The sequence below is a fragment of the Protopterus annectens genome, chromosome 7.part0 (genome assembly GCF_019279795.1).
Source record: "Protopterus annectens isolate FY-2018-M chromosome 7.part0, PAN1.0, whole genome shotgun sequence".
Lineage (NCBI taxonomy): Eukaryota > Metazoa > Chordata > Ceratodontiformes > Protopteridae > Protopterus > Protopterus annectens.
The window spans coordinates 347,022,111-347,049,217 of NC_056739.1; the positions used below are offsets into that span (position 1 = coordinate 347,022,111).

At 41.6% G+C, this 27,107-nt stretch overlaps 1 protein-coding gene across 1 annotated transcript in view; it reads left to right on the plus strand.

Annotated features, from left to right (window-relative positions):
- The window catches only part of R3HCC1L (R3H domain and coiled-coil containing 1 like), a 438,719-nt gene extending 412,972 nt beyond the window's left edge, over window positions 1-25,747 (plus strand). Inside the window, exon 6 of the mRNA XM_044076916.1 lies at window positions 19,446-25,747. Within this exon, the coding sequence (XP_043932851.1) occupies window positions 19,446-19,498 (53 nt within the window). The 3' untranslated portion in view covers window positions 19,499-25,747. The remainder of the gene's footprint in view (window positions 1-19,445) is intronic.
- Window positions 25,748-27,107: the final 1,360 nt, after the last annotated feature.

Below are 27,107 nucleotides of genomic sequence, written 5' to 3' on the forward strand. Positions count from 1 at the left end.
TGGAATCTTGTTCCAGAGTATGGGAAGTCTCTGGGACAGGAATCTGTCCCTCCAGCACATCCTATTTATTGCTGTGGTGAGGTTTAGATCCCTAGAGCATGTGGCTCGAGGGATATGGTTTTCTTTAGGTGGAGCATATTCATCAATTATGGGTTGGACATGGCCTTGTATGTCAAGCAGAGATCAGCTCTGAGTAGGCGGTATGCAACCGAGTACAGCTGGAGTTTCTTCAGTCGAGCTGCATAGGGCATCTGTTTGAGCCCAGTGATCCTCTTGGTGAGGTGGTACTTTGGTCTTTCCAGCTGTTGTAGGTGTCTTGTAAGGTACATCCCAAATGGGGCAGTGTACTCTATGATGGGTCTGATGAGTGATGAGTAGAGGGGCACAATGACTTCTTTTGATGTGGATGCAAACCCTTTTGTGATTAGGTGGGCCACATAGAAGGATTTTCTAACCACTTTGGCAATGTGATTATCAAAGGAGAGATTACTATCTACTTGGGTCCCCAGATCCCTTATTACATCTTCCATATTTAGGGGACTACCACCTATGTGGTAGTTTGTGGGTACTTTGTTTTTTCCAAAGGAGATGACTATGCACTTTTTGGCATTTAGCTTGAGGCCATGATTTTGACGCCAGGTATCAGTCTCAGTGAGACCCTTTTGGAGGATGTCTATGTCAGCTGAAGAGTCAATTATAGCCATAGTTTGCAGTCGTCTGCGAAGCTGGTCAGCCATTGTCCTCCTGTGCTTGCCTGTAGATCTGAGATGTATATGCCGAACAGGAGGGGTCCTAGGACTGAGCCCTGGGGAACGCCACTTGTAACCGGTTAAAGTCGGACCTAGCTCCCACAACTCTCACCATGTGGATTCTGTCCGTGAGCCAGTTGGCAACCTATCTTGTGACATAGGGGTTTATGGTCAGGCTGGTGAGCTTGTCTATAATACCAGAATGGGGAATGGTGTCTAAGGCCTTTGCGAGGTCTAGGTAGGCTGTGTGTACAACCTTTCCCCTCGTCTATAGCTTTGGTAACTGTCTCAAAGAAGTCCACCAGGTTTAGGAGGCATGATCTGCCCTTAACAAAGCCGAACTGGGTAGGGTCCAGTGTTTGGAGGTTCCCAATGTCTCTGTTAATGAGTGGATATGCTGTCACCTCTGGTGGGAGTGTTGACCAGTTGATCCGGGGCATTTGAGTTTATAAATTCTAGGAAATGTTGGGCAAGGGAGTTAGTACTTGAGTAGTTCTCCCAGTTAATGTTTGGGTAATATTAATCACCCAGTATTAGGGTGTTTGGTAGGACCTTTATGTTTCCCAGTGTTTCCAGAAACGCGTAATGGGGGTCCTGGGACATGATGGGTGATCTGTAGCAAGCTACAATTTGAATTGCAGTTTTGTCCGTTGTTAGTTGCACGTGGATGATCTCTGAAGCATTGTGCTGTGCCACTAACCTGGAGGTGTGGGCATCCTTGATGAATATGGATATGCCCCCCACCTTTTGTATTTCGGTCTGGGTTCTGTGGCCGAAATGTATGGTATGAGTTGTAGCCTGGTAGTGCTGGGGTGCTCGTTGGATCCTTAAACCAGGTTTCTGTTACTGCACATATATCGATTTCCATACTGAGGAGTGTCTTGAGTGCGTGTATTTTGAGGTTTAGACTTCTGACATTGAGTTGCATTATCCTCAGTTTTGTGTTATTTGTGCTATTTACGGTGGTGGGTTTGTCTTTTGAGCTTTGCCTAAAAAAAGGCACTATGGGGGTGGCAAGAGCCTTGGCCAGCATTCGAAAGCCTAAGGGTGACAGGTGCAAGCCGTCTCTAGCGAAGCAGTGTGGCTTGTCGAGCATGGCATCCCAGGCGGACAGACACTAGATCCCCTTTGAATGACACCAGAAACTTAGCCAATTGTTGAAATTGATAATTTTTTCTTTATACCGTGGTATTATTCTTGGTGAGGGCAGGATGCTACTCCAGGGTCAGGGTCATACCGGCCTGGGCTATGTGATCAGAGAGCTCTTCCATGTCTGTTTTCATGTAGTCCAGGGAGGTACGGCTCAGGTAATTCACACCAACATGGACAGTGACAGAGTCGTATTTGTACTTGTTCTGGAGTGACCTGAGTGCTTGTGTTATGTGGCGGATCCTGGCACCCGACAGGCAGCTAACAGTAACCTTCTTATTCACCCTAGTGAGTGGGACGTCAGTGTGCCTGACTATAGAGTCACCTATTACTAGTATGTCGGGTATGTTATTTTGCCTTAAGGGCTGTGATTGCGTGGCACACTGGTTTTGTGAAGTATGTGTTTCATGGTTTGTGTTTGGGGGTTGAGGTTGCTTGGCTGTCTGCTTTGGAGGTCTCTGTTGCTTTTGCAGATTTTTATTTAGAGCCTCCGAGTATGTTTTCGTGTATTTATGTGTGTTTTTTGCCAGTGCTGGTTTAATGGGTTTATGTGAGACTGCTGGTGTGTTGCAAGTATTTCCCTTCTCCTCTTGACTGTCTAATCCAGTCTTGGGTTGAGAGAGCTTAGCCTCTTGTTTGGCTGTATAATTGCATCTCTCATATGTATTAGTGTTTGGTGGTAGGAGGAGAGGTTTTTTTTGTACATGAGGTAGTTGTAACATTGCCTGAAAATGCCCAGATTCACTAGTTGGACTGGAGAGAGCACCTGAAACTGCCCTTTGGACATGCCTAGATAGGTACAGTGAACTGTTTTACTGAATGGCTGGTAAGGTCAAATAGAGAGCCTTGCCCTTCTGTACAGTGGGGGGGGGGTCTAGTGTTAGGGTTTATAAGTGCTTGCTATGAGTTTTGAGCAAGTGCCGGGCAGAGAAATGAATGGCTTGAGTGCTTAAGTTGAAAGTTTGTCTAGTTCCAAGGGAAAAATTGAATAAGAGACTCTTTGGAGCCGGGAATAGTTATATCATAGCTAACCAGCGCGCAAAACAGGGCAAATGCAATTTTTATAGCAGGGAAATGAAAAAGAGAGAAATTAGCCTGAAATGGCCAATAAACTACTAATTTTGGGGCTGAAGCCACTCCTCCAGGGACAGATAGGCTGCTCAAAGCTGTTTGGATTTGGACCTTGTTGAATTCTGGACCTCTTTTACTCATCCTCTTTCTTCAGGTCCCAAACTTCAGGATGTTGACCTTACCAACTCTCTTTCTGCTCCTCCTCCCCCAAGGGTTCATGGCCACCTTAGAAATCAAGGATGCCTACCTTCACATTCCTATAAGGCCCAGTTTCAGGAAATACTTGTGGATCTCTGTGGGTTCCTCTCACTTTCAATTCTATGCCTTGCCATTTTATGCTTTCCACTGCACCCTGAGTCTTCACCAAATGTCTGGCTCCTGTTATTGCCTTTTGCAGGACAAAAGGAATCCAAATATTCCCTTACCTGGATGACTTGCTCATTCAGGCAGACCGCAAACAGGCCTTCCGGCAACACTTACAAGTTGCCATTACTCTCCTACAGTCCCTGGGATTTCAAATCAATTTCCCAAAATCCCATCTAGAACCTACTTAAGACATCATCTTCTTAGGGTGCAAGATTCAGACAGACATTATGAAAGCATAACTCCTCCCCCAAAAAGGTGGAAAGCTTGACACAACACCTACTTCTGGTCCTCAAGACCACAGAATTAACTGCAAGGCAGTACCTCAGGCTCCTGGGCTACATGGCAGCCCCTATCCCCATGCTACTGTTAGCAAAACTCCATATGAGGAAATTGCAATGGTACCTCATGTCACTTTGGACCCAACACTCCCACCCCCTCGAGTACAGGGTACCTCTCCTGCCCTGCCTCAAACAAGAAGTCCACTGGTGGTTGAAGCAGGTGAACCTCAACCCAGGTCGTCCCCTTCAACCAGCTCAACACAAACAGATCATGCACACAGATGCCTCAGACTTGGGCTGAGGAGCAACTCTGGGTCACCACAGAGTGCAAGGAGTGTGGCCAACACCACACAGGAAAGAACACATCAATGTCCAAGAGATGAGGGCAATATTATTGGCCCTGCAAGCCTTACAAACCAACCTACAACAAAGCCCACTAAAAATCTTTACAGACAATACCACAGTGCTGTGGTATCTCTTCAAGCAGGGGGACTAAATCTTATTTGCTTTGCAGACTGGCTCTCCTGGTGTGGGAACTCACCACTTCCCAAGGAGTAACCTTACAAGCAGTTTACATTCCTTCACAACAGAATTCTCAGGCAGACTCCCTCAGCAGATCCATGACAAACAATCACAAACTGATTCTTCACAGGGACATCTTCCTCAACCTGGTCCACCAGTGGGGTGCACCTCAAATAGACCTGTTTGCCTCCTCCATCAACAGGTAACTTCCATCCTTCTGCACCAGACTTCCACATCATCAGGCTATGGCAAAAGATGTCTTCTCAATCTCCTAGAAGGGGATGTTTCTCTATGCATTCCCCCCTTCCCACTTGTTCAGAAGGTTCTGCTGAAGATCCAGCAGGACAGACCAAAAATCTTGTTGGTGACTCCCTATTGGCCAAGACAGCATTGGTTCCCCCTCCTCTTACAGCTGCCCAAGGGCAATCACCACAAGTTACCCCCCCCCCGAGTGGAACTTCTCACACAGCTCAAGGGATCGCAAATACACCCATAGTGGCAATCTCCGCACCTCACCCTGTGGGTGATAGGATTATTATTCCTTTCAGACAATTTTACAATGAGGATGGGTTCACTGTCTTACAGGATTCCAGAAAACCAAATACAAGGAAATGTTGCCTATCAGAGTGGAAGAGATTTTCAGTATGGTGTCTCAAAAGGCAGTTGGACCTGCTGGAAAGCGAGACCCCTCTAGTACTGAATTACCTGTGTGAGCTATTGCGGACAGGTTTGGCCTTATACATTAAAGCCAACTTGTCTGCCATTTCATTATGCGTCCCTCTAGATCCACCCTCACGTCCAGGCTACCAGCTAAGTTATTTCTTAAAGGGGTCCTTCACCTCAGACCACCCAGGAAACTCTCTCCCCTCATGGGACCTTAACTATGTTTTAGAGAAGCTCACATTCCCTCCATTCAAGCCAGCGGGTACACAGCTTCCCTAAATCCCTGTACATGGAAGACTGACCTCCTCGTGGCCTTGACCTCAGCCAGGAGAGTGTCAGCGTTGTAAGCCCTCATGGCTATTCCACACCTACAGGGTTACTCTTAGAACTGACCCCTCCTTCATGACCAAGGTGGTGAATGACCTTTCCCTAAATCAGGCCATCCACTTACTAACCTTCTTTCCTAATCCACATGGAGACAGTGAGAGAGTACTCCATTCCTTGGATGTGTACAGACAACTTGGGTATTATCTGCACAAAACCAAGTCCTTCAGACAAGCTGAGCAACTGTTTATCTCCTTCCACCCCAAGGCCCTAGGGAAGCCAGTAACTAAACAAACTTTCTCAACATGGATTTCCAAAGCGATCACCTTTTACTACAAACACCACGCAAAATCTCTGCAAGGTACTGTAAAAGCGCACTCCACCAAGGCAATGGCCTCCTCCGGAGCTTTCTTCAAGGTTGTGGATAGCTCCACCATACTGGAAACAGTCACTTGGCCTTAAGTGCACACCTTCACCAAACACTACAAGTTAGACCACATCTCTAAGGCCAGAGCTGGATTTGCCAGGGCTATCCTCCATGGATTCCTGGAGAATTCTACTAGGCCCCCCCCTTTCTTCACAGTGAGCCCTGGCACTCCTCCATATGTGATGAATACTGCAACATGTGAATAGAAGGACATAGAAAAGTTGTGTAAAATCTTACCATAACCATAGATGCCCTTCTTTTCCATGTTGCAGTATTCCTTCCCACCCACCTACCCCTCCTGCTGTGCAGCATTTCCCCTTCTGAATGGCACAGGGCTGGCATTACCCTTGCTAGGACTGGTTCCAACTGGGGCTTGCAGTTCTGAGGACTGGTGCGTGCAGACATCACTTTTATGGTTCATGTTCTAGCCACGTCAGATGTCCAACGAACAATGCAGTGGCTGAAAACTTTTGTATACTGGCCGGACATTCGGGTATCAAGAGTAAAACCCATATGTGATAAATACTGCAACTTATCTTGAGGTTCTTCCACTACTGAGTTTGCCTGATTGTACTTCTATAGCTTTTAACTTGAATTAATAACCCAGAAAACGTCCTCTATTGATAAGATATGTTAGGGATAAAACTGATGGTCATTTAATAGCACAAATCAATAAAATTGATTGGAATTGCTTATCTGGAACATATTCATGGGAGTGGGCCTTCCTTCATTGAAGGTTGTGCATTAGGCCTGGCAAGCCAGCACATCAAAATCTACTGCCAATCATTAGCGGACTGGAGTTCCGCTGTGGAGACCCCTAACCGAGAAAAGCCGAAAGAAAGAAACAAACATTCATGGGTATTTAGACATGAAAAACTTGTGTAACTGTGCTAAAGCTTCTGTGAATTCTAAGTGTAGTATCACTACATCTTTTCAGTTTGGTGGATCAAAGTAATAGAGGTTATATAGAAAGAAAAATAGAAGTAAAACTATTAAAGAAGTTTCCAGCTATTACTGCTAAGAGGAAATTTAACGTCATTTATAGAAATTTGAAACGGGAAATTAGAAAAGCTAAAATGTGTTATGAAAAATGATACTTTTGACAAAAAAGCATTCTAAACTTATATAAAGTCAGTAAATAAAATAATGCCTATTCCAGTCAATTATAAAATGATAGTTTATGTAATTGCAAGTGAATTTAATACATTTTTCCAATATGAGTCAAGTCATCCATGATAATAAGGATTTGATAGATCAGATTTCCATTTATGGTGTATGTCCAAACATTTCTGAGCCCAATATTTCCAAGGCTCTAAATAAAATAAAGGGGTCTATATTAGATCTTCGAACGCCAAAATGTCGACACCTAAACATCGAAGTCTAATAAACGCGACAGGCCAATTACGCAAATTTTTTCCCAGGAAAAAAATTCTCATGGCCAACAAAAAATAAACCCTCTAAAACCCTAATCAAGTGGGGGGTTTCCTGAGTGCCCCCCCCCACACACCCTCAACTAAATATACCAACTCCAAGATCGCTCTATATCAGGGAAAAGGACAAATCCCCGATGTCGGCCAAGCAAATTTTTTCCCAGGGAAAAAAATTTGCGTAATTTGCCTATCATGTTTATTAGACTTCATTTAGGTGTCGACGAAACGGCGTTCGACAACCTAAGCGTTCGAAGATCTAATATAGACACGAATAAAGAAATTACCTCTGTGAGACCTGATAATTTTATTTATTTATTTTATTTATTTATTTTACATTTGTTTACCGGGAAAGTCCAACTGGACACAGGTCCGTTTTCAGCGGAGGCCTGGGGAGAAAAGCTCCACAAAATATTACATTAATTAACATTACCATGTATACAAAACAGTAGTTAACATTAGCATGATACAAAAACAGTATTCATGCAGATAGCTACACAATTAGTTACATTACATCAGTAATATTCACAAGGTACAAGATATTCAAACTCAGAGTACAGTATGTTAGTTGAATGCAGTTAAAAACAATAGTTTGATATGAGTTTTATTTGAGTATCTGCTAAAATTTGAGCAAAAGGGTAAGACAGTAGTGAATACTTTAATTTCTAGCTTTGTGTCGCTTAACTATGAGAGGTTGAGAACAATGGTGATTATTTGTGAGAGTATTAGTAGCAGTGAGTTGATTTGGTCTAGCCTGGGGGAAGACATGAACATAGCCAGTTTTGCATAAAATGGGATTGGATGTTTTTTTTTTTGAAGAGGTAAGGTGAGGATGTTGAGGTTAGGTGATCGGGTAGTAATATATCAGGAAGTTTATTAACGAATATTAAAGAAATTTAAGCTGCCATTCTAATATATTTAATAAACCGCTGTTGAGTCGTATAGTTCCCCATTCTTGTACAACACCAATCCATAAGAAAGACAGGAAAGATCAGATAAAGTGTACTAGACCAGTAAGTTTAACTTTTTTACTGGGAAATGTTTTGAGAGATGTTTATTAGATCGTATAGATATGAATGGCTATAATTTAACCATTACAGGTACTGAACAACGTTGATTTACTAACTGTAGAGTAACAATGAGTAATCTTAGAAGTTTTGACGAGCAAATGGCTACGGCTTTGGACTCGGGTCTGGGGTTATTTTTCTGGATCTTGCCAAGGCTTTTGACTGTTTATCTTTTCAGGTTACTATGAAAAATATAATTGACTCTAAGATTAAGTGTTCTATTACAAAATGGATTATGAATTGGTTAATTGATAGAAGGTAGTGTGTGGACCCAGTAGTATTTAATATACTGTTTTCAACTATCCCAGAGGAATCTAAATTTTGGATACATAAATATGCTGATGACTGTAAAATTAGGAGTATAATGCAAAATTAAACGGATGCAGCTGACTTAAATAAATAGTTAGCCATTAGGCAAATGGGCCATGGACATGGGTTTAAAATTTACCCTGGGCAAGTTTTAATATTACGTGTTGTTCTAATAGAATCCCCAAATGTCTTACGTATTTGATGACTACACAACTTGAAGTCCAGTGAGTATAAAGATCTGGATATTATAAGAACTCCAGAATTTCCCTTTGTTAAACATGCTAAGGTGATGAGCACTAAGGGTATTACGTTCATGGAATATTTAAGGAATCTATCTCAGAGATAAAAATATATCATTAATGGCCTTTAAGATGGATTAAGAAATAAATTGCACAGCCAAAAGAGAAAGTCCAAGGGATCAGTTTGTGTGAGCGCTTTCGTTCACGATTTATTCACTATGAACGTCTTCAGACACACAAAAAATGCAAACCCCCCTCCCTTTTACAAAACTAACTAAAATGTATAAATATAATAGGTGACATATAAAGATAGTACCGTATATGAAATGTTGAATTGAAGGTATACCTTTTAGAAATTCATTAATTGTTTTGTTTTTTTTTTACCATGTGACGTTTATATAAAAGGGAGTGGTTTGCATTTTTTGTGTCTGAAAAAGTTAATAGTGAATAAATCGTGAACGAAAGCGCTCACACAAATTGATCCCTTGGACTTTCTTTTTTGGCTGTGTAATTTGTTATTTCTTTGTTTGCTTTAAGATGGATTGTTAGATCAGTTATCGAATATAGTAACACATTTTGTACATACACCAAAGATCAACTGAAAATACTAGAAAGAGTAAAAAGGAAATTTACAAAACAAATCTCTGTACATAGGATCATAGGAGGTTACGAGGCTAATGGCCCTGGGGCTCTTACAAGCCTAACCAAGAGTTTATCCCCCAAAAGAAACCTGTCAGCACCTGTCACCCCTGTCAGTGAGGGACACAGGTGAAATCCCCTGGGACAGATTTGATAAGTTTCCCATCCTCTTATCAGGGTTGTGCTTGAAGAGGGTCAGCAAGATGCTCTGTTTGATATGTATGGGAAGTCTATTCCAGAGACGAGGCAGCCTCTGGGAGACAAACCTGTCTCTCCAGCAGGTTCTGTTGATGTCTCATATTAGATTCAGGCCTTTTGAGCTGGTAGTGCATGAGGAGTTGGACTTATGGATATAGAGCAGCTCTAGTAGGGCAGGGTCCGAGATTGTCCCGCAGGCGAGACACAGTTCACCCCTGAGCAATCTGCATGATACCGAGCAGAGTGATAGTGGTTTGAGCCTGTCTGCATAGGACAGGTGTTGGAGGCCATGGATTCTCTTTGACAGGTATTTTAGTGACCTTTCCAGTTGGTACAGATGTTTGCAGAGGTACATCCCAAACGGGGTGTTGTATTTAATTATTGCTCTAATGAAGGAGGAGTATAGAGAGGTAGTAACCTACTTTTTTCCTCGATGCAATCCCTTTACTTATGAGATGAACCAAGTAAAACTCTCTTCTGACCATTACCGCTACATAATGGTCAAATGTTATCAGCCTAAGTGCCCAGATGTTCATAGTGTTTCACTGTTGCAGTCAATACAATTGGGTTATCCTGCTGGCAGGCTACCCGCAGTCGGCCTGAGTTCCAAAGTCTACGTCCGTGCGCCAGGGGTATAAAAGATGCAGCTGACGCCATTTTCTTCAGTCTTTCTTGCCGTGTGGTGCCCGAAGGAAAAGCAGTTCGCAAGTGCCGGTCGGCCGAATCCTGAGATTTTCAAATTCGAATTTCAGATCCAAAGTCTTCATTAAAGCTAAGTACCCCGTTGGGGAAACTTTTTTCTTGCTCCAGACCGATGTCAGAAAAAGTTAATAATTGTATGTCTTGTGGGAAGCAAATACCACATAAGGATTTTCATTCTTACTGTATTCCTTGCCTAGGCCCTGACCACGACGTTGCTAGTTGTCAGTTTTGTGCTAGATTTAACCAACTCACTATTAAGCGTCGGTACGATTTTGCATTTCATTATTTTGGCAGAAGAGTTAACTATATAATGCCATCGGAGCAACCGACTACCAGAGTTTATAAAAAGCGCAAGGAAAAGGACAGGCACCCGAGGTCCAAAACCGACGAGGCTTCTGCTAGGCCTTTCGCCGGTTCTCAGTGAGGCACTTTCTCAGCCCCTGATGCCCGCTACCTCAGAGCCACAGGCCGCTTCAGACTCCCACGTGGAGCCGACTAGGCCGCTGGAAACTCGAGGTATTGGACACTCGGAAACTATTCCCTCAGATGGGTCCGGAGCCGCTGAGCAGGCATCGGCTTCTGAGGATGTTTTCAGGCCTACACAGTTATATGTAAAACGAGCTTCAGCTTCAAAGGCAAGGACTAAAGCAGCTCTAAAGACAAAGAAACAAGTACAGCATTCTCCTGGACAGGCCTCCATGCCTAAAAAACAGATGCTTAAAATGGCCGAAGACCTAATTACTTTGATCAGGGGTTCCCATCCCCCTCCTGATAAGAGGCCTAGGCAAGAGATAGAATATGCATCTTCAGATCAGGTTTCCATTTCTTCTGATTCCTCTTCTGTCCAGGAATATTCTCTTCCTCCCTATGAGGATTCTGATGCTGAAGAATCTATTCCTTCAGCCTCTCCTCCTGAGGATTATTCTTTTGGGGAAACCCTGCATACTATGAGGGAGCATTTCCACTGGGAGAGCCAAGATTACAAAGAAAAGGCTCAGAGACTTCCTTTTATTACCTCAGCACAGGCCCCTTGCTATTCCTCCTGTTTTAGACATTGTAGATGATGTATTTTCAGAGTCCGGACTGTCCCCTGACTCTCTGCCACCAGCTCCTGTTAAGCCAAACAGATACTGCAGGGTTTCTGATTCACATAAATTTCTTTATAAAAACCTTACTGTAGACTCAGAAACTATCTCTCAGGGTCCCAAATGGGTCAAGGCGTCCAATGCAAAAAAACCTATACCCTCTGATAGGAATTCAAGGGCCCTGAACAGATGGGGGAAAAAGATTTATACTTCCGCTGCCTTGGCTGTAAGAGCTTTAAATTGTCAATTTCATATGCTTAAATATCAGAAATATCTAATGTCACTGCTTAAACAAAAAAATGTTGACAAATTCAGAATGTGCAGAAAACAAAGAAATGCAGGATTTATTGCATGCAGCTGAACAAGTAGGAAAGCATACCTTGCAATGTGGTTTTGATTCTCTAGAGGCCTCCTGCAGGGCCGCTGTTACAGGTTCTGTCATTAGGAGACATGCTTGGTTAAATGAACAGAATCTGCCCGATCATGTTAAAGCAAAATTATTAGATGCTCCATTACAACATGATACCTTGTTTGGTGTTAAAGCTGAAGAGGTTTTGAAGAAAATGGAGGACAAAGCTAAGTCTATGCAAACAGTCAAGGATTTCTTACAGGTTCAGCTGGAAAAACCTAACAGTATATGCCTTTCCTTCTCTGCCTCTCCTCCCCAAGGTACTCCTCAAGGTCAGACAAGAGAAGCCAAAAATGATTCTGATTGCCCCAGACTGGCCCCGCCAGCACTGGTACCCAATCCTAAAGAGCTTGTCCCAAGGCCCAGCTTGGACACTACCTCAAATTCCTCACTTATTGACTCAACAAGACAGTCAGATACTGCACAGCCAGCTCAGGACCCTAAACCTGGCAGCATGGCGGATAATGTAGGCATTCAAGACACACCTCTTTCTAAAGTAGTTATGGATGTTATTTTGGAGGCCAGGAAAATCATGTGCAGAAAAATGGAAGAGAATTCTGTGCTTGGAACCAGGCACAAGGTATTGACACGATTGTTCCAAATATTCCTCAGATTTTGCAATACTCAACTGAGATGCTGGATAAAGGCCTTTCCTTTTCATTCATTAAAATTCATGCCTCTGCCATTTCAGCTCATTACAATACAGAACCACCTATTTTTTCTCATCCATTACTAAGGCAGTACCTCAGAGGGGCCAAAAACATAAGACCCCCAAGGAGAGCACCAATACCTGCATGGGACCTCAACTCTGTCTTGGAAATACTTACACTGCCTCCCTTTGAGCCAGCCTCTGCAGCTGATATAAAATTCTTATCCTGGAAAACAGCTCTGCTCCTAGCAGTAACCTCCGGTAGACGAATCTCAGAGTTACAGGCACTCATGGCTGTGGAACCTTTTATCATTTTCCATCCTGACAGGGTTTCTCTGAGGACAAACCCTACATTTATGCCTAAGGTAGTGACCAGTGTGGCCCTTAACCAAACAATTCACTTGCTTACCTTTTACCCAAACCCACAGAATAAGGGTGAGAGACTTCTGCATTCTTTGGACATTCACAGACAACTACACTTCCATTTGGACAGAACCAAAGCTTTCAGAAAGACTGAACAACTTCTAGTAGCATATGCTGCAGGATCACAAGGAAAGCCTATCTCAAAGCAGACTATTTCAAAGTGGATAGCCCACTGCATTTGTTTCTGCTATTCACAGCATGGCAAATCAGTGCCTAAGGGCATTAGGCCACATTTCACCAGAGCAGCAGCCACTTCAGCAGCCTTCCTCAGAGGTGTACCAACCAAAGACATCTTAGAGGCTGCAACTTGGAGTTCAGTGCATACTTTTACAAAGCACTATCACTTACCTCTCTATTCTAAATCCAGGGCAGGCTTTGCCACTGCAGTTCTGCAGGGCATGATAGCCTCTCCTAATCCTATTTAACACCAGCCTCCCAACCATAGCTTTGGGATTCAACCCAATTGTAATGACTGCAACAGTGAAACATGATGAACATAGTACAGTTGTATACCTATCATAAATGTAGATGTTCGAGTGTATTCACTGTTGCAGTCCAGGTTACCCTCCCTCCATCCCCGTTTTCCTTGCTGGGACTTATCTGCACTTCTCTATTCTATACAACCTATGTGGTGTATTTGCTTGTAGATGAAGGAAAAGTTGTTTTTTGGTTATGCATGCTTTTTGGCATTAGTGAGCCTACCATTTTAGGGGCACCTGACATCTGGGGCAAGAAAAACTGAAGAAAATGGTGTCGGCTGCATCTTTTATACACCTGGTGCACTGATGTCAGGGAGGAGGTGACAGCAACCGACGCCGGACCTAGACTTTGGAACTCAGGCCGATTGCGGGTAGCCTGCCAGCAGGATAACCCAATTGTAATGACTGCAACAGTGAATACACTCGAACATCTACATTTATGGTAGGTACACAACTGTACTGTCTCTCACCACAGGTTGTGTACTTAGGGGCTTTTCGATCTGGTAGTCAATGTTTTTGACGAATGGTATGATGATACATTTTTTTGCATTTAGTTTGAGGCCATGAATTTGGCACCAGTCATTAGTTGCTGTGAGGCCCTCTTGCAGTATGTTAACTTCATTTGGGGAAGCAGAGTTCCTCCCTAACCCATTTCAAGTGGAACTTGGAAAATTGGATGAGGAACAGGAAATTCATCCCTTGTCTGGTACCTATGTCTCTAATGGACACAGGCAGCTAATAAATGGTTCATCTCCCAGGCCCCTGCTTACACTCATCAAGGCTACCAGAACTTGTCAGAAATTTAGGATGCATAGCTATGCTTAAAAAGGCCCTTGTGGTCCTTAGCCTAGTAAACATCTATGAACCATAATGTGCTTAACTGTAGAATGCAACATAAGTGTAGTAATAATGTGAGCAACTGTCTGGAGAGCAGAAGATTAACGTTCTGTAATCCTGCGTTTGATTCCTTCTGCTTCCATTTGTATACTGTGTGACTCTACACGAATCACTTAACTCGACATTTCTCCCAGATGGAGTCTGGAAAAGGTCCATGAATATTATAACAGGCAGCTAACAACAATGAATTTATGAAAGTCAGAAATGAATACTCCTCCTCAAAGGCAGCGCAGTAGTCTAAGAGTACAAATTTGTACAGTCTCACACAGTTAGGTAATGGAGTTATGTCATTACTGTTAGCCTTGCAGTCAAGTTCAGCAACACCTGTTGTAAGATGTTACATCCATCCATTTAACTGGGTCCCCTTCAGATCATCAAACTTTGAAAAGATCGACTTTCATATGGCCGAAACCATATGATTGAACTTTTAAAAGTTTGAACGATCTGAATGCAGATCTCCATACAGTGCAGAATGGGAAGATTTCCCTTTTCCGCAATGTAGTGCGATCTCGGAGTTGGTATATTTAAGTAGCATGGAGTGTGGGAGGGGGTGCAGCTCCCCACATGGGGGCTTGCCCCCCTGCCAGGAGTGTGTGGGGTTTTTTTGTTTGTTTTATTTTTTTTACATATTCTAACTTTTAAATGTTCGATCATATGGTCACGGCCATATTAAAGTCAACATTTGAAAATTCTATCATGTAAAGTAGACCCATTTAACTACATGTTATCATTATAAAATTGTGGCAATCGTGAGACCATGTAAGTATTTTGACCCCCATAGCAGTCAATAAAAATCAGTCCTGCATAATGTTCAGCATGTGATCATTCAGTCTAATGTTTTTTATCGTTTGAGGTTTGGCAGTTTTGTTTTGGTAGTCTTTTATGTTCCTGAAACAGAAGCATTCATTAGTTCCTTGGCAGACTAAAGATCCAGTCCAAGGAACTGGTTTTATTGCTGATCTTGATGAGAAAAACTTCAGACTGAAACTGACAATTCTACGTTTTTTTTTTTTTCTGTTTTAAGAATGGCTGGCATCAATAACCTTTAAAATAAGAGAGCTCAGTAGATCAGAACATTAACCGCCTCCTCTCTGATATGCAGAAAAAAAAAACACCAAAGTATTAAAAACAGAAATATTTTAATAGAAAAACTTATTTTGCCCAAAACACCAAAAGGAAAAAAAAAACAATATAGTTGAATTAATTCAGTTAAATGCTTTAGTCCCATGTATCTATTTTGAATTCATCAGAACTGAAAATACTACAAAATATGTCACTTAAATGATTAACAACACAATTATATTTGGTGATATTTTAGCATTTTATTAGGTATAAATGTGCTTAATTATTTAGATATTAATTGTATTCAATTGGTTACATCAACTATATTCTTTTTAACTACTGATGTATTGGGTATGTTTATACATGAAACACTTCAAAACTGTAGGGAGTGCATTTTTGATGGAAGTGTATATTTAAGAAATATGGTACCTGAGACTCAAATTGTATTTATGTGAATTTGAGTTAATTTGTCATGTTACATCTATTTTGTCACCATTTAAAGGGTCATGATTCTTATAATCGAATTGGCTATGAAATTTTCAGCAATTAGATTTAATCCTCTATAGACCCTCAGATTACGCTTCATATTTTTTCAATACATTTCAGTTTCACCTGAGTTTGCGTGACCTGACTGGGGATGGAACCCCTATGTTGTGGCAGTGAAAGAGAATAGAACCCCCTAGAAAAACAATGGATGGGATTCAGAACCAGTTTTCACTTCAGGGTAGCTAATCTTATATGATGAGTGATCACATGGGTGGGAGAAGATTGAGTGTCACACTTCCATCAGACACAGGCTACCCAGTTAAGAGAGTACTAAAGGCAGGGCACTTTTGTCATCTGCAGAAGTGGGGAGGACCACAGTGACAAGTGCTAACATTAGGCACCGTGTGTTGGGGGCAGTGTGTGTGTAGTAATATAGAACATGAAGTGAAATGTAAATACTTAAAATTGTACTAATTTTGCTTTAGATATGAGGGAAGTTGATAAATTGTAAGATATTTCATGACCTGCTATTGCAAATTATGTTTAACGTGTATGCAAAAACATGCAGACATAATTAATATGAATTTTGTGATAAAAACAGGGCGCTCCAAGGTAAGACATTTGTATGTATCTGCGAAACTTTGGAATAATATACTGGAAAGTGTGAGACAGTCTGCAAATGTAGAAACCTTTAGAAGAGATCATTCGGATGGAGATGGTGTTTGTACCATGTTTAGAGGAGTTCTGTGATGGGTGTTCGCTTTAGAAGAGATCATTCGGATGGAGATGGTGTTTGTACCATGTTTAGAGGAGTTCTGTGATGGGTGTTCGGCCTGAACATTGTATTTGCATCATGAACTTACGAACTTCTGTTTTGTCTTTTTCCACCAAGTGTCTTGATGCTGTTTCTGCTGACATTAAAGGTGAGACCAGTGTTACTGTTCCAGTTGTGTGTTTGAAAGCTCTAAAATCTTTTGGGTCTGATGTGACCCATCCCTTTTGTGAAATGTTGCTATTACATCCTGTTTCTGTGTCAGGAATATGTGCCCATGCTAATATTTTGTTTGCCATGACTTATTGGGTTCCGTTAACTTTCCTTCGGTTCTTTGTAATACATCAGCACATATATTATCTGGTCTTATTAAACTTATTTTTAATTTTATTTGTGGCAACAAAGCAGCTGTACAAAGTGAAAGTCTTCCATTGTTTTTAGTATTCTGATACGTCTTTGCTTGTGTATATACATTTGTAGAATTAAAAAAGCTGTGAATACAGGCAATCCAAGAAAGGATTCATGAGGATACTTCAAAGCAAAAACCTCCAAATGCAAACATTTCAAAACAGTTTCTGTGTAAGCCACTTTCAATGAATTCCAAAACGAGCTTTTCTGCAATGGGGGGGGGGGGGCTAAGTTCACCTGCACCCTGCCTCTACACCTGACACATATATATGTATATGTTAAGTCCACAGTAACGCAGCAGTGGAGGCTAGGCACATAGCCAATGTACAGTGAAAGTGGCTTTCAATGAAATCTATTTGTGGTATTGTTCAGACAAACTGCATTTGAGTACCTGTCTGCCTCCCAGAAAAAAACAAGTAGCTGAATGAATTCAAAACTGGTTGGCACACAACACTCGAGAAAAGCCGACAAACATTTTAATAAATGCAATAATATCAAAGCAACAAGAAAACAATGAGCGCAGTAAATAAGAAATCCTATTGTAAATATGTAGACTAAGTGTAATATTTTGGAGAAAACCCAACAAAGAACAAGACGTTATTATCGATGGTCCTCTTGACGTTACCATCCTTTTCCTTCAAGGGCCACATCCACTTGTTTATTGACACAGACGACAGGTATAGCTGCCCAACCTGTCTAGCAGGCACCTTCCATGAGGACATTTCACAAGCAGTCTGGGACAGAATAATATTTAGGACATCTTACACCACCCAAAAAAGTGCACTATGTAGTAGTTTGGTACGTGTCTAGAGATCATCCTGAGTTGGCTTTTGCACCTTAAACATGTCCACTGCATGGAAGTGTGATAAAGACTTTTGTTTCCTCCTCATGGGATGTCATAGTTATCACAGCCCTTCTTCTGCATGTTTAAGTTTCAGATGGCAGCCCGTCTGTCTTCTGTGTTTTTGAATTCATCCCTCCTCCAGCATTCATGCCAAAGGACTCCTTTTCTTCAGCCATTGTAAACACAATGGATTCAGATTTGTATGACTTTTAACACTTTCTTATATGGCCATATGACTACATTCTTCTGTGTTGTAATTAAAGAATGCTTTGTTATTTGAGATCAAGCCAAAGTCAGTATTACTTCTGAAAGACTTGATAAGAAAAAGAAGCATCTATATTTTGTTTAATTCATTTATTTGCTCTATATATTCAGTTGTTAATAGTACCTGCAGCCTGTTCTGCAGCACTTGAAACCTATACTTGGATGACTAAACTACATAAAAATATCTGGTTTGTTTGACAGAATCTCATTACATAAATATAAAGTCAGGCCTTGTAATCATGTCGTTTATACTTCAGGGAAGCTATTTTTATGACTCTTATCTGTTATATCATTGCATTGTAGGTAGTTCTAAGCAAAACTGAAGTAGCAGGTACTGTAATATAAATGTATTTATTTATTTATTGCACTTGTTTACCGGGAAATTCCAACTGGACATGGGTCCTTTTTCAGCGGAGGCTCAGGGAGAAAAGCTCCCCAAGTACATAATGGGAAATGCTACAATAGTAGATGATATACAGTGAATACTTTGACATGCAGAATACATAAAACAATAGTGGGATACAGGACATACAATTGATAATGAGTACTAGATAGATTTTAAGTTGAGTTGACAAAAAGATACTGTACTAAGAGGTTGGAAGTTTTGCCGTGGACAGCAAGTGTTGCAAGATTGTATGGCACAACGCTACGGTTCTAATTCCGATTAAAGTAGCCAAACTAACCACATGATAAATTGTTTTAATAAAATAATTTGTGCAGCGTACCATAAAGTATTTTATGAACTGTCAATGTTACACACACAATGTGTGCAGAGAATTTCAGTGCACGTTTTTTTTTCTTCTGAGTTTAGTGCTTACTGTTCTAACCTTTTCTTAATTTTAACGTCTGCAAAAGGAATTTTTCTTAGCCTTTTTAAAATGGAAAAAAAAATCAGAGCAAATCTTTGGAGAAGTGTACAACACAGCAGTACAAATTAATGTATTCTGACAAAATGCAATAAAGTGCATAAACACTGTAGTAAGCCAAAAAGTTATGTTTTTGTTAAGTGATTTTAAGCTAAAGACATAGACTTATTTCCAGGAGTTATGAGTGACTAAGAACAGCTTGAAATCCTAATGTGAATTATATATATATTTTTTTTTTGAAACCTAAATAAATATGTCTTCTGTTGGTAATAAGTTAATCTGTCACCAATCAGTTTGATATAATAGTATGCCAAAGTCCAAGGTTCGGATCCCATTCAGGTTTGTGCTTTAGGTTTTTCACTGCTAGTACAATAAAAGCCTTAACATGGGTACTTGTAATGCTGAGGACTTCTATCAGTAGATTTTTTTTATATTTCAGTAGCTGAATCGAATTTTTAGTTCTTTAGTCCGTTGGGAGTGAAGGACAGATTTTTCTGCCCTTTTTATTCATGATTAGTTCACTATAAATCAGTTTATTATTGTCGTTCGTGCATATTCTCACCGTTATTATGTGAGATGTTTAGAACGACTTCAGAAAGTACAATGGCTTTATATTTTCTAGGAACTGGGATGGTATAAGCCGTTTAACCAGTATAATGTTTGTGTTGTAGACCGAAGACGTCTTGAAGCCAAGCAGAGAGATGATGCTTGGGAAGGAAGATGACAGAATACACCAAGTAACCTTTGAAAGAGCGGCTTAGCATCTAGGAAGACCTTTTCCTGAGAAAAACAGCAAGTGGGGAAAATATGTGATCGAATTAGCCAGTAGTCACCAGCCCCTGCACCGGAGATTGTGTGGATCTGTGTCTGGTGCCTTGGAATGTTCACTTGGAAAGCCAGTGTTCTGAGTTCCAAGGACGGGAAGGAATCGGAAATCCCTTCTTGTTCATCATGTGCTGTTAACCAGATATGGCTGTGCTAAAGTTTCCATAAGTATTGCAAGTAAATTAAAATATTTTCCTGTATATTTTGTAAGAGTCCAGGATTTGCAAGAAGTCTTAAATTTTACTGGACGTTGTATGCAGACCAAGTGCTTGTGTAGACTTTTCTTATGGCAGTTACAATGGAAAATCAGTGGTAAACTTCATGGATGTTACCTCTTCAAGAACCTTGTGGTTGTCAGACAGTTCTAAAACAAGTAAGGTTTACTGCTGTATTTATAGGACATCCTCGTGCTAAAAATTATGTATGTACAGTCTGTCCTAGCTTTACAGAATCATTACAGGTACATTGATTCTATCAGTAATCTTGATTTAAAAGGAATTACATTTTTTTAATCTCGGGTTTCCAGTCATAGCAACACTTGCTGATCCATGAGTGAATGGTGACTAGAATAAACCATTTTTGCTTTCAAGTATCTCAGGATACAAATGCAAATCTCAACTCTTGCTTTCTGAAGCATGTCACAATAAGATGGTGCGTTCATTTACTGTGCTATGCTTTTAAAACAGAATATTGAAGTAGTACAATGTTGGTGCAACAGCTAACATTGTCACCTCACAGCAAGAGGTTCTCTGGTTCAATTCTTGGCTGGAGTGCCTTCTGTTTGGAGTCTGCATGCCCTACCTGTGTTCCCATGAGTTTCCTCTCACATTCCAAAGACATGCAGTAGGTGGATTGGACGCTCTAAATTGGCATAGGTGTGAGTGTGTGTAGTGTGGATGAACTACCGCTGCAGGGATAGCCACCTGGCGGTAGGTGATTGTCACTGTTGAAGTGACACTCCAACCCCATGTGCAAAAATGGGGAAAAAAGGGGTCGGATGGATTGAATAATTTTGTGCAAAGTAGTGCTGAATAAACAGGGCACATTACTGTATCTCTTCACTGTTTTGCAGTGTTTCTTGTTGAAGAATTAGATCACTGGTTCTAGTATTGCTAGAAGAATTTAAAAACTGGATCGCTTAAGTAAGCTAGGGATTGGTCACTCCTCAGGAGTCTGTACGCCATTGAGTTTAAGAAGGACTTCAGCCTCTGCTGGTAGTTAAGTTTTTTTGAGATCAGAGATCCATTTTGTTAGGAACCTCCATGGTTCTTTGAGTTTCTGATTGTACCATGCGTTCCACAGCTGCTTGAGTAGACATTGTTCCATGAGTAAAATGGATACAGCATTGTGACACTGGTCCCAAAGATTTAAAAAGATCTACCATTTTGACTGGACTGCTAAAAGGTAGCAGGAGGCATACTAGCAGGAAACCCTGCGAGTCTGCTACGGGGAGTCCAACATGGTTTCATGTCCATGTTGTGAAACGTATTGCCAAGTATAACCAAGTAGCATAAAGCAAAATGGAAAAAAATTGACACAGTAACCAGCTGTTCCAAGCCAGAATATTGTATAGTACGTCCCTTCCAAAGGAAATTTTACCACCTGTGTAACCGTATCTAGCTTGTAATGATTTAAGTGTGCAAAAGAGCCCAAGTTTGTCACAGTATCTTCAAGAGAAAATTTGTAAGAAAAAACTTCTGGTATAGCCATAGCCTTTTCAGAATGAGGCCTTGGCTGACTAGTATGAAGGATTCTGCACTGTTGCTGTATACCCCCAGTACATGCCTTGGTCAAGTTTGAGACAGTTTGTGCCCTTCATTTCCCAGTATTAAGTGCTATGAAATGGTTTAGTCCTTTTGTAATGTGTAAGCTGCGTACAGACATGAATGCAGTGTGGCAGCCTCTCACCTTTCCTCTCGGCTTGTCTTAAACTTAGTATGTATTCCAGCTTAAGAGTAATTCTTGGGATTCATTGTCCCCAAAAAGTTACCATAAGGAAAGTTTTGAAAGATTATACAGAATGTCTGCAGCTTTGTGATCCTTTAGGCAGACTAATTGCTTGACTAACCATTTTAACATAGGAATATTTGCAGGCTGAGAGAGAGTGTAACTAAGAAAGATTTTAAATTATAAAATTGTTGCCCCGCCACCCAAGAAGAACCGGATGGGTTTGCTGTTACTAATGAGAGGTGGTCCCATCCTAAATTGAAGCTGGAAGTCATAGCAGCTTGTATCTTGATAACTATATAAAGAACTGATTTATTACAAAAAAAAAATCATTACGTAAGCTAATACTTTTGTAGAAGGCAAAAGTGGGAAATAGTAAATGTGTTGTTGTCCTATTTCACCTTCATTCTTACCAGGTTGGTTTTGTATCCAATCCTTGGATCCGACTCTGCCTTTATATGCAAGCTCAATGTCTTCCACTAGCTCGTGGCTAAACCCTATCCCAGCATGCACTAGGTAAACTCCCCAGATGTCATTTGCCGCTAAACAAGATCAGGTGCTTGTCCTACTGGTTCTGGTTAAGCATACTGTTTATTATAATCACTGTTGTTGGAAATTGCTTGTTCTTCTCTGTTGTTTAACTAACATAGCTAGTTATTGTGCTAGCCAGTTATTTCCACTTTGTTGTCCCTGATTTTTCTGCTGTTGGCCGTCTTCTACCTAGGCCTTGTTGTCCGTCTCGGCTTCTACCGTGAGACTTTTCATAGCCCGTTGAGCTCTTCTTCCTCCTCTTTTTCTCTTTCAGTAACCTTGCTAAAAAGACAGCTCATTTGAGTTCGAGAACTGCCTTCTCCTTAGAGGAATATCTCTTTCCCTTTCAGTCTCCCGGGCTTAGCCCATTTAAGTTAAGGACTGTGCCATCCTTTCATCCCGCCTTTATCCTATGTATGTTTTTCATAGTTAAGTTTACTGTTTAATTTGTTGTTGTTTAAAATAAAAGATTCTCTAGCTAATTTCCTTAGTTACTATCCCTTTTTTCAAGATGTCTTGTAAAGATTAGAAACCGTCCGGTTTCAAAAAAATGTGGACAGAAAATGTCCCTAACTGATAGACACACAATTTGTGTCTGTTGCCTAGGAGATGCCCATCTCCAGGAGCCTTGCTCTATTTGTCATTCTTTTAATCACAGGGCTCTCCTGGAGAGGAAAAACAAATTGATAATGAGAGGTCTCTTAAAAACCCCTTCTCAGAAGCAATATAAGAAAGTCCGGGTTTATCAAAGACTGACCAATTTCCAACTTCAAAATCAGACAAGTCTGGGAAGAGATCTTCCTCTTCTAGTGCTCTATCGGACCAAAAAAGGTTGCCAAAATTTGTACACTGGATCCGAAGTCTTTTGAATCTGAAAAATCTACAGCTTCGACGCAATCAGTCTCGGTGCCAGTAGTGTTTGAGTTTTAGAGCCAATCCCCTGTCTTAGAGCCATTCTCCCCTATTCTAAGATCACCAGTATTTCAACATTCCAAGTCTCCCTTCACTCGGTCTTCCAGGAGCCTATCTGGTGACATGGATCAAGCGTTACAGGGGCTTTTAAGGACACCGGTGCTGGCCAATCTATCGGATCCAACCCCGAGGGCTTCAGATCCGACCACATCCTCCCCTTCTCCTCCTCCTCCTCGGACTTCGGAATCGAAATGTCCTGAGCTGATATTAGCGGAGCCATTGGACCCGAGACCTATTACGAATTCTTCAGATCCATTCATTGCTTTGACATCCTCTGCTCCATCGGAGCTCTAGTCTAGCAGCAGACACTGTCCAGTCTGGTCCGGGGAGGTGAGTTGGATCGGACAGTTGATGGATGGATTGCCTCTCGGGACATCAGCTCTGGTGAGTTCGGCTCCTACCGCAGCCTTGGGGCCATTGTCCTGGATCCCGGGGGCTCCCTCAACTTCTTCATATTTATTTATTTATTTATTTACATTTGTTGACTGGGAGTGTCTGACTGGACGTAGGTCCATTTTCAGTAGAGGCCCAGGGAGAAAAGCTCTACAGTTAAAATAAACAGACAGTAGATCCAGGGATATCCTCAGATTGGGGTGGAGCCTTTTGAGGTGATGAGGAGATTACTGTTTCCACAGACAGCTCCGCTGTCATCTCCGTACGTTCTACTCCAAAAGCACAGTTGTCTGCCTCTATATCCTTGCATCAACATGGCTGTGGAGATCCTAGGTCTCATGATGCCCCACAGAGCACTCCCACTCTTCTGAAACCTCTCCAGAGTACCCCTCTGAAGAGGTCCCTTGGAAGAGATTATGCAAGAGGAAGGTTTTTATCTCCTCGGAGCAGTCCATCACTTCTTATACAGACCTGGATGAAGATGAAGGGTCCCCATGGTCGCATACTTATGATGTCTTCTTTGGAGACATCTTAGAAATTCTGAAACAGAGAAGCAGCTGGAAGTTCACTAATCCTTCAGCAGAGGAGTCCTTATACATGAAGACCTTTGAATCTCCTTATACATGAAGACCTTCGAATCTCACACTTCCTCCACTTGGGTGTCTCCACTTTTCAACAAACTTATGAACCTAGTTTCTTGAAAGGCATGGTGTGCTTTTCCACAGAGACAGGGTATCCTTATGAACGAACCCTTCCTTTTTGCCAAAAGTATGTTCAGAGTCTAATTTGAAGCAATCTATAGAGCTGCCAGTTTCTTACCCAAATTACGGTAAGGCAGAATACATGTTACATCAATTGGATGTGCATAGACAATTACACTTCTGTTTACACAGGGCTAAGGATTTCAGAAAATCTGACCAACTTTTTATATCTTTTTCAGCTTCAAAGAAAGGTACTTCAGTCTCTAAGGTGACACTTTCAATGGCTTTCAGATTGCATAACCTTCATCTATAAATCTGAAAACAGAGATCTTCCCCAAAGAGTTAAAGCCCACTCTACAAGAGCCATTGCAACCTCTTTCACCTTTCTGGTCAAACTACCAGTTGGTAGCATTTGTGCTGTGGCAACACGGGCAAGACCACATACCTTTATCAGTCATTACAAAGTCGATTTAGCCTCCAGGAACAGGGCCTATTTTGGATCCATGATTCTGAAGAATCTTTTCCCTTGAGCCATTCAAGAAAGGTGCTGCTATGGACGCTGTACCATCCTGGTAAGAATGAAGGCGAGATAGGACAACAGCACATAAAGAAGTTACATACTCACCATAACGTTGCATGTGGGCTGTCCATTGTCACCTTCATTCTTACATCCCACCCTCCTCCCCCCAGTGGTCATGTTTACTCCTGGGAGAGTTGGTACAATTAGATATTATTCTCCGACCTTCTTTATTGCACTCTGGAGTTATTAAACTGTGTTTAATTCTCACTGTTTGTATAACTGCAAACAAGATTTGGGGAGTTTACCTAGTGCATGCTGGGATAGAGTTTAGCCACAAGCTAGTGGAAGATCTGAAGCTTGCATATAAAGGCTGAGTCGGATCCGAACACAGCCTGATAAGAATGAAGGTGACAATGGACAACATACATGGAACGTTAGTGTGTACACAACTTCTTTTTTTCTGCTTCCTAGCAAAAAAGGGTTGCCTTTTAGGTAGCTTCAGAGGATGACTACTGAGTGCCCGACTTTTTTTTTCCATATCACTACAGCACCTTTTTGAAAGCTGTAGCCGTACACATTTCCATCAGCTCTCAGGTCAGCCTTTTGGTTGTTGCATCATGAATGTTGCTTAATATGCATTTCCCTTAGAGAATATTGAAGTACATAGGAGCTTGTACCACATACAGAATGTGCGCACTTTTTTCCAGAGTTTTTTTTCAGTACTGCCTAATGCCTTATATGAATTTCTGCTACTCTGCATTTTGTCATTAGGCTGTGTAGAGAATGAAATGTTAAAACAACATATTTGTGAGTGTGTATACATTTGTGCAGTCAATTTCTTAATAGATGGATTTGAATTATTTTGCTGAATATCACCTGTGTGCGTTATCTTGTGTAGTAAATTTTGCTTACCAGACTACCATTGAAACATGAGCTTTAGTTCAAGATGGTGTAACAAGAAATCAGTGTTTTAGATTAAAAAATGTGTATTGATTCACTGGGTAGATTGTTGTAGAATATTTTTGTTAATTTAAACTAAATTTAAACTACTTAAAGCAAGCATATTAAAACTGTTACCCTGTGATGTGCTGACTGCTACTTTGATGTCATTGCTGTATTGCTACTGTGATGTCATTGCTGTACTGCTACTTTGATGTCATTGCTGTATTGCTACTGTGATGTCATTGCTGTATTGCTACTTTGATGTCATTGTTGTATCCTCATTTACTTATTTTGTACGTGCCTCCAACTTTTTATTGAATATGGTGTAACGGGATCAGTAAGGTTACATGACTTCAGAAAAGGAAAGAGGCAAGTTTTTCCCCCTTTCTCTGAATTTCTGTAACCTCTGACATAGTATATTTAGAGGTTGGGAATATGGCTTCAGATTCCCCGTGTTAGGTGATGGAGTGCAAGATGGGATATGAGAGATGTATTTACACATCACTGGAGGAAAAGCTTTCACATAAAAGCACTCCTAATGCCAGTAAGGATGTCCTTCAAGGATGCATCTGCAGTCCTTACATATGGGCTGTCCTGCCTCAGGCAGCCCTTCGGTCGGCCGGATTCCAAAGTCTGGGTCCGGCGTCGGCTGATGTCGCCCCTTCCCCGACCTCAGAGCGCCTGGGGTATAAAAGTGTCAGCCGACTCCATCTTCCCCAGTCTTTCTTGCCGCGTGGTGCCCGAAGCAGAAGCAGTTTGCAAGTGCCGGTCGGCCAGCTCCTGTAACTTCAGCTACCGAAGACTTCAAAAAGCTAAGTACCCCGTTGGGGACTCTTTCTTGCCTCAGCCGATGTCAGATCAAACGCTTAAAGTTAATAATTGCTTGACTTGTGGGAAACAAATACCTCATTAGGATTTCCATTCCTACTGCCTCCCCTGCCTAGGCCCAGACCACGACGTCTCGGCCTGTACTGCCTGTGCCTCCTTTAATCGACGCACTCTTAGGCGTCTGTCGGAGTTTGCAGAGGAATTTTTTGGGGCTAATTTCTCTTATAAAATGCCGTCTGAGACTCCGACTTCTCATTTATCCAAGAAACGGAAGGACAAGAACCGACACACGCGGACCGTGTTTTCGGCTGAAACCGCTCCTAGGCCTGCCGTGAGTGTCTTGGCTGAAACCGAGTCCTTGGTACTTCCGTCAGTAGAAACCGCTCAACTGACAGCCTCGGTCCCGGAGGCCTTTTCTGAGTCAGTTATAGAATTACCCTTGGAAACCGGTGTTCAGGAACCTACCGACACCATTCCCCTAGACAAAACTACTCCAGCACGTGGGGCAGCCAGGCCCCCTGCATCCATGTCCATAAAAGCTTTCACTAGGGCTAAAGCTGCTAAGCAACAAAAAACTCTGCCTCCCAAGTCGATTTCTCAGGGATCCACTACAGGTTCTCAGATACTAAGTTTGGCTGAGGACCTTATTACCTTAATTAGGGGCTCTCCGCCTC